This window comes from Mustela nigripes, chromosome 13, assembly GCF_022355385.1.
Source record: "Mustela nigripes isolate SB6536 chromosome 13, MUSNIG.SB6536, whole genome shotgun sequence".
NCBI classification, from domain to species: domain Eukaryota; kingdom Metazoa; phylum Chordata; class Mammalia; order Carnivora; family Mustelidae; genus Mustela; species Mustela nigripes.
Window position 1 is genome coordinate 49244705 of NC_081569.1, and position 7754 is coordinate 49252458.

At 50.2% G+C, this 7754-nt stretch overlaps 1 protein-coding gene and 1 long non-coding RNA gene across 2 annotated transcripts; one reads left to right on the top strand and one right to left on the bottom strand.

Annotated features, from left to right (window-relative positions):
* Positions 1-1780: 1780 nt before the first annotated feature.
* Positions 1781-4504, top strand: LOC131999584 (uncharacterized). The gene is made up of 3 exons (XR_009399079.1): positions 1781-1970; positions 3758-3819; positions 4439-4504. It is a non-coding gene; the product is annotated as an uncharacterized LOC131999584 (long non-coding RNA).
* TMEM253 (transmembrane protein 253) lies at positions 1977-5143 on the bottom strand. Its single transcript, XM_059372409.1, has 6 exons — positions 5036-5143; positions 4580-4690; positions 4432-4488; positions 4007-4117; positions 3749-3895; positions 1977-3384 (listed from the first exon to the last, which is right to left on the bottom strand). The coding sequence occupies exons 1-6, from the start codon at positions 5141-5143 to the stop codon at positions 3304-3306; spliced, it is 615 nt and encodes a 204-aa protein (XP_059228392.1). The 3' UTR covers positions 1977-3303.
* Between the last annotated feature and the right edge of the window lie 2611 nt (positions 5144-7754).

Consider the following 7754-nt stretch of genomic DNA (forward strand, 5'->3'; position numbering starts at 1 on the left):
GCATCAGGCTCCTTGCTCAGCGGGGAGCCTGCTTTTCCCTCTGCCTCTGCCTGCCATTCTGTCTGCCTGTGCTCACTCTCTTTCCCTCTCTCTCTCTGACAAATAAATAAAATCTTTAAAATATATATATAAACAAATAAAATTTTAAAAAGTCAGAACTTCTGACTTGTCTAGGAAAATTGAAACTATGTCAATACCAGGCCCACAGTTCCACATGGCAATAATTGGATGTTGAGTGGGGGTAAAGTCTTGAAGTCGAATGTGCGTGATCTAGTTTCCCACAGTTCCCACCAATCTGTTACATCATTTACCCTACTCCTCATCTCTGCAGGCAATTTATTTTCAACCTCTGAAGTGCCTTATAGTTTCAAGGTATTTTCCCATGTGTGATTTTATTTTAGCCTTGGTACTCCAGTAAGGTAGAGAGAATAAATACTATGATTATAATCTCCATGTAAGCAAAATGTACTTCAGAGAGTCTGACTTCCTCAAACCTACAAAACAAAACCAGAATCTAAATTTCCCAACTCCTAGTCCTATTATTTTCTAGGGAAAAGTTTTTCTTTCTTTCTTTCTTTCTTTTTTTTTTTTTTAAAGATTTTATTTATTTATTTGAGAGAGAGAGAGAGAGACCGTGCACACAAACATATGAGCAGGGGAGGGGCAGAGGAAGATGGAGAAGCGGACTCCCTACTGAGCAGGGAGCCTGATGCAAGGGTCAATCCTAGGACCCTGGGATCATGACTTGGGCCAAAAGCATACCCCCAACTGACTAAGACACCCAGGTGCCCCCGGAAAAGTTTCTATTAACAACTTCATTTAGTGGTTCAGGAAAAACTAAAGAGGTATATATGAGCATAACTGCTGGACAAGATGAGTTTCAACTGCCAAACTTCTCAAGAATCACCACAAATGGTTAACATTTTTTCTTTTAATATTTCTGCTTCCCTTCCTCTAGGCATTTGAAAAGAATGCCCTTGTAGCTGTCTCGCAGTTGGGTGTGGCTGTATGACTTGCTTTGGCCAATGAAAGTGCTATGTGTCCTGTTGAGGCAAAAGCATGTAAGAGCTCATGAACAATTCATGCTTACTTCACACATGGGGTGGGGACTCTAAGCCTCTTGGTGACTTAGGTAGGATCTCAAAATGGTGGCGCTCCACCAGCTTGGGTTCCTGAATAACTTATAATGAACGCAGTCCACTGCCGGACTACTCTAGACATGTACTGTGAGACCAGTCTTTGTGGTGTAAAGCCATTAAGATTTGGGCATTGTTAAGTGGTGTGGATGGCTCAGTAGGTACAGCATGTGACTCAATCTTGAGAGTTGTGGGTTCAATCACCATGTGGGTCACAGAGCTTACTTAATAGGGAAAAAAAAAAAAAAAAAAAAAGATTAGGGCATTGTTACCAAAGCATAGCCTAACCTAACCCGACTGGTAAGGTTCATTTGTAGGGTCACTGAACTTCTCCAAGAACTAGAATACAATTCCTAGATTTCTGATCATATCATTAAGCTGTTGATTCTATCTAGGAGACAGAGTGAACTGTTTTTTTTACCCCCGTTTCCTCATCCGCCACCAACTTCCCACTTTGAAGAAAATTATTTTCTGAGTCTTGCACACATAAGCTCTGCATTATTCGGGCAGTTAGACTGGGAGGAGAAGGGGGAGGCCCAGATCTTGTTTTCTCCATTCAAGAGCCTAATTCCAGAACTGTCTCCACCCACTAGTACTCACACAACCTTGTCATAGGGCGACTATTACCACTCCCAAGGTGTCACAAACAGGAGCTCTGCCGCTGGCACCACTGCAATGTCAGGGCAAGGCAGCCAGGCCGCGCTCTTTCCTCACTGATGCCTGGGCTTGGCTAAGTCCGGAAAAGCAGCATTCTCTAGGGAAAGAAGCCTTCTCAAGTGGGAACAAAAATGAGTGTGAGGCGCACACCCATCCTGGGCCCTGTGTGAATTTGGGGTGAGTTCTCTTAGTACTCCAGCTGTGGTCAATTTCTAGTTTCTCTAGCGGCTAGTAAGCTGCCCGGCTGGTGCTACTGGGTCTCCCAGTTTCCCTGGGCTTTTCTAAAGCCCACTCGAGCTTGTCATCTTTGCACACGTGCAAAGGTCAGAAACAGTGGGGGTTGAGCCCAACCAGAGCTTCAGGACCAGACCGCAGCCGGGATCAAAGGTCCGCGGGGCAGCCGAGAGGCTGAGGCTGAGCCTGCGCAGTCCCGCTCCCGCCTTGGGAGAGAAAGGGTGGCGGCAACGCGGTCTCGTAACACCGGCGTGCTCGCAAGAGGCGGGAAAGTGTTAGCTCGGGTCGCCGCGTCCCTTCCTCTTCCTGCTCAATCCACCCGTCTGCCCTGCGAGCCTGTCCTCGTCCGGCACCTGGGCCCCGAGGGAGGGGGACGACAAGGGCCCCGGGCTTCTGACTCATCATCTCCAACCCCTTTCTCGCGCGCGCTCCAAGTCTCAGGACTTTGGATTTGGGCTCTGTGGGAGGGGGCGCAGCGACACCATTTGGGAAACCCAGCTCTGCCGAGGGCCAGCCCCAGCCCCTGCCGGTCCCCGAAGCTGCCAGAGGGAGGCCTGTGGACCCACAGTTAGCGATCAGCTGCCGTGGGTGGGGCGGCGGCGCCCCCGCGCGGGATAACCCGCCTGGCGCCTCCCCGCACGCGCACGCAGTGGTCGCGTCCGAGGAAACTCTCGGCTAGGCCCCGACTTCCAGCGCCTCGCGTCACTCAGCAGATGTACAGCGCCCCCATCCCAGAGGGAAGGCTCTTTATTTCCCATCAGGCCACGGGGGCAGCGGGGTATCCCGGGACTTGTAGTCTTCGTTAGAGTAGAAAGGAACCGGCTCGAAGGGAGAAAACTAAAGCACCCGTGAACTGATTTCTGAGAATGGGCTTGTGCGGGACCCCGGGCTTGGATTTGGATGGGATTGTGAGAGGTGGAAAGAAGAGAAAGTAGTGAGACGAGGCAGATGTGAAGCTGTATGGGGAGGCGATGGGTATGGAGGGGAAAGATGGAAGGAAGTGGGTACAGCTGAAAATTGGTTTAAGGATGTCCTGCAGGAGGGCAGCTTTTCCCTTTCAGGGAAGGCTCCGGTTTAGGTATAGCTTCCTCTTGTGGGGAAGGGAAGAGCAAGGGGCCTAGTCTGGATGAAAACTGAAGGCACTCCACCGGACTTCATGTAGGTCTCAGAGGACTCCATCTAGCTTCCGAGTTTTGTGTGGTGGGGGGCAGGAGGGCCTGGACAACACCCTTTGCCAGGTTAGTGGAGCAGGAGTTGTTTGCCTGCCCTTGCTAGCTTACTCATTTGTTGCATTTGCTGTGCTGGCCACGGTGGTACCATTCTCCAAAGCAGCAACTTCCTCCAACTCAGACAGACCCTAAAAGCCAGACAGTTGTGAGGGGAGCAAACTGTAAGGGTGAGAAAGGAGGAATCCCAGACAGAAACAACTTACTCCTTTTCTTCCATTTACTCTTGTTCCCATAGTTCTTCCAATATTTAGGCAGCTTCCTAATGCTCTCCCACATTTCTAATCTCAGCCATTTAGATACCCAGTTACCTCTTACTCAACACTGGGGAATAAATATCTAAAAACAGAAAACCAATCAGTTTCTGGCTATGACCCCTTCTCCCGCTCAGCCCCCACCAACCCTGTTTTCTCTTAAGTGCCACTGACCAGTATAGCCAGTAAAAAAATCAGCTGCTAGTGAACTGCTCCATACTTTCCTCCCTGCCCTGGATACCTCCTGCAGCTCCTGGTAGAGCAGACTCCGGTTCCTGCAGCATCCTGGCTTCCTCTGGCTCAGCAGGAAGAGTGAGTATGCCGAGACCAGCACTCCCCCTAGGGTGAAGGCCTCAGTGCCTAGCTCCACCGCCAGCAAGCCAGCCTGCTGCAGGTAGACAGGGATGAGGATGCTACAGGGAAACCAGCACCTGTTTACCCCTGCCCCTTTTCCTCTTCATCTCTTCATTCTCCTACCATCTCCTTTATTCACCCATACCTGGGAGGGGGCAGCTGAGGCAGCCCCCAAGGCTGTCTTCATCACGTCGACCACCACAACGATGAAGCCCAAGATCAGACTGAAGATGTTGAGTATCATCATGGCCTGCACCTGCCAATGAACCAGCTCAACCCTGCCCAGCCTAGGGGACTGATTGCTGCTCCAAGCCCCACCTGCAGCAAAGCCCCCAAACAAAACTCAGCTCCTATTCCTCCACCTCCAAGCAGGACCATGAGCCCTCTAATTTCTTGCTTTCCCTCCTCAGTTTTTTAGGCCAGTCAGGGGCAGGGAGCTGACAGGATTGGTTAACATTTAGTCACTTCCTGGGCTGAGTGGCGTGTGTGTGTGTGTGTGTGTGTGTGTGTGTGTGTGTGTGTGTTGGGGTGTGTGTGGGAGAACAGTGCTGCATTCTCTTCCCCTCTCACCTTCCAGAGGCGGGGTGCTCTGCGCAGCTCAAGAGTGACAATCGCAGTGAGGAGACCCTGAATGGTGAGAAAGGCAAGTGTTGCACTCTGGCCCATTAAGGAGGGCCTCCAGGACCTTCCTTCCACCCTTCCTTGTGGTGTGTCTTACCAATGCTCCAGGCCCAAGTGGCAGTGCTGTGGCCATGTGACAGGCAGAGTTCAGGCAGGCAACAGAGATAGCAAAGGGCACCACAGCCACTGCCAGCCATAGCTGGCTCACCTGGAGGCCAGACATAGGGTAGTTGAAGGGGATCTAGAGATCAGCAATTGGGAGGAATGCCCGTTGGTGGGAAGTAGTCAGCCAAGGTCAAGTGAAAGAATGGGGTATTAACTTTTTCTGCCTCAAGTCTGTCCAAGTCTGGTTACTTACATATGTGTTTTCCCCACATAATGGAAGCTAATTGGGGATTAAGAGTCTTGCTTCATTATGCTATGTTTTTTCCACCCTCCTCCCACTCAGAGGCTAGCAGTTTCAGGCATGGGGTGGGTGCTCCCTAATTCAATAGAACTGAACTGGGTTACAACTGGACATGCTGAAGCTCTGGGTGGGACAGCCTGGCCTCACCGCTAGCACCAAGAGGTGCCCGCTCTGCCTGTGCTTTGCCCAGTGCTGTAGCTTTTCCAGACGAAGACTGGGTCTTTCCTGCTCCCGCTGAGCAGCTCTCTCCTCCATGGCTCCGCTGACCACTGGAGTTTGGTGCTTTCTAGGCTGGGAGAAAGGCATTATGGCACCTATCAGGAGATAGGATATGGAGCAACATCTCTTTCAGCTGTCCCTTTATCTGCTTCCAAAATCCGGGGAGTTGAGGCTCAGGGCCTCAGACCTACCTAGTCTGAAGGTGCTACTCCAAAAGGATGGGACCCAGCCGGGCCTGGAGCTCCTGGCAGGGTCCAGTAGCTCAGAGCAGACGACGACGAGGACGACAAACTTGTCTTGGCAGAGACAGGCTGTCGGGGCCGGGAGTGGTGGGGCAAAGGTCCCCAGAGTGCCTAAGGATCCAGGGAGTGGCTATGGGCAGACCAGCCTCAGTTCATTCTATAAGACGCCCCACCCTACCTTACTCTGTCCCTCTGTCCCATTGCTGCCTTTTGTTTATTGCTGTTCCCATTTCCCATTGCTGCCCTCTCTGCCCATCCAGGGTCCTCTTCTGATTGCTCACCTCATCCCAGTGGACACTACCACTCTGGGTCCCAGTTTCCCCCCATTTCCATCTAATTTTCTCCTTTTTTTGCTTCCTCCTCAAATTACCTGTAATATAGGGATATCCCATATTACTGTCTGAATTGGTCCCCTGTCATTACCACTTGCAGTGTTGTCTCAAGACCAGGCAAGGTTTAATTCCCCTGGTTTCCTGTCTCACTTTCTGGACGGTTTCTCCTCTCTTCTTCCTTTCTTAAAGGATTTACTCTGGATTGGACACTAAAGTAGATGGGGATCCCTACTTATAGCAGGGATTTTTTTAGTGTTACAGTGTTAATTTGCTGCTAGATATGTACAGAAAATAGTCCCCAAATGGCCAGTCTTGGGAAGGACACTACCATACCAAAGAACATTTTTGAGAGATACAGGTTGCCTTGCAGTCAGGCTGACCTGGACTAGGATCTCAGCTCTGTCACTTTCTCAGCTGTGTGACCTTGAATATTCTACCTATTTAAACCTCAGTTTGCCCAAACTGAGTGATATAAAGGGGGCTAATAATATGACTGTGAGTGGTTGTTGGCTCATGGTGGGCACTTAGTAGCCATCTCTGGTGGGATACGGTCACACTGATGTGCATGAGGCCCATATACTAAAGGCTTATTTAAATGAGCTGGGCTTGAATATATACCTTATGAATTAAAAATAGGAAAGGTGCAGAGCCTGAGATCTGGAGAAAACCAGACTTATGTTCAAATCCCAGATCTACTGGAATGACCTTGGGTAAGTTCCTTAATCTCTGTTTCCTTATCTATAAAGGGAAGTTAATAATACTGATCTCAATACAATACTCAAGGGGTTACCTTGAGTATTAAAAGAGAAAATGCAAAGAACTAGCTCAGCCCAGTACCTAACACCTACTTGCTCAATAATTGTTAGTAACTCTTACCATATTTATTACTGATGGTAGAAGACTGAGCCAGAAGACTCCTGGGAGTTAGTACTGACAGGCAGGGGTCTAGTGGTCCTTTGAAAGACACTTATGTTCTACTCACTGCTGGGCCAACACTCATCTGATCACTGTGTCCACTCTTCTTTCCTGGGGAGTGCGAAACACATTTAAGGAGATCCGGAAAAGTTGTGGGTCTGTTCCTGCCTCGGCCCCCATGTGCATTAATTTTATTTGGTAAGCAGTGGCCTGACAGAATGTGAAGTTAGGCTTGCTTTGAGGATCCCTGAGCTGGTAGGACAGTGGAAAGAGACTCTTTAGCTTCATTTTCCTTACCTGTAAATGCAGACTGATTATATTTCAGAGTGTTATTGTAAGGATTCTATACTATTAAATATGTGAACAGGCATTCCGTCAATATTTATTAAACCTGAGTATACTACTTACAAATTTGTAGCCCCTGTCTAGATTACAAACTGCTCATAGGAAGGTTCTACAAGCCCCTCATCTGCTCATCCCCCACAGTGCTAAGCATAGTGCCTGGTACTCGGTAAGCAATCAGTAAATATTTGTTGTATTGAAGAGCCATTAAAGTGACTTAAGGAATGGGAAAGAGAATTCTAGAGGAAGGAGTGGGATTTGTTTATCAAGAACAGAAAGGACCGAAGAGTAACTTTAATAATGTTTCTTATAGGGCAGACATTAACTATCTCTATAATCGCCCCTCCTCCTCCTCCCCAAAAAGAGAGACAGAAATTGTAAGGGAGAGGCTTTGAGATAAAACCCCAGGAAGAACTTCCCGAGTCTGTGCATGTTGGGGCAGAAAGAGCGGCAGAGCCAACTCCTTCCCTGGTATGTCCGGGTTTAGGGTGGGAGGGGCAGTCCAGCTTGGAGGCTGGGGGAAGGACGAGATGACCTTTCAAAATCTCTTCCAGTCTCCTGTTGGAATCGTCTGTGCGTCCCACCCCCGCTCCCTCCCTCCCTCCCTCCGACAGCGCCCCCCGTCTCCAAACTGCCCGTACCCCGCCCCTGGCGGCCGCCTCTCGCGGCTCCCGGGGTCCCCAGCTCCCTGTCCCCGGAGCCAGAGCCCCGCTCCCGCTCCCGCGCGGCTCCCAGCCCCGCCGCGCCGCCCCCCGCATGCTAATGGCCGGGCCGCCTCCCGCCGCACACAATGCGGGCCAGGGCCGGGGGCGGGGG

What these genes read in the sequence shown, in the direction of transcription:
- TMEM253 (XM_059372409.1), bottom strand. Translation starts at nt 5,143, where the DNA reads ATGGAGGAGAGAGCTGCTCAGCGGGAGCAGGAAAGACCCAGTCTTCGT. An exon ending in GGCACCTCTTGGTGCTAGCG is followed by an intron (nt 4,691 to 5,035) that starts GTGAGGCCAGGC and finishes TCTGGCCTCCAG; the next exon opens with GTGAGCCAGCTATGGCTGGC. An exon ending in GAGCACCCCGCCTCTGGAAG is followed by an intron (nt 4,118 to 4,431) that starts GTGAGAGGGGAA and finishes GTTCATTGGCAG; the next exon opens with GTGCAGGCCATGATGATACT.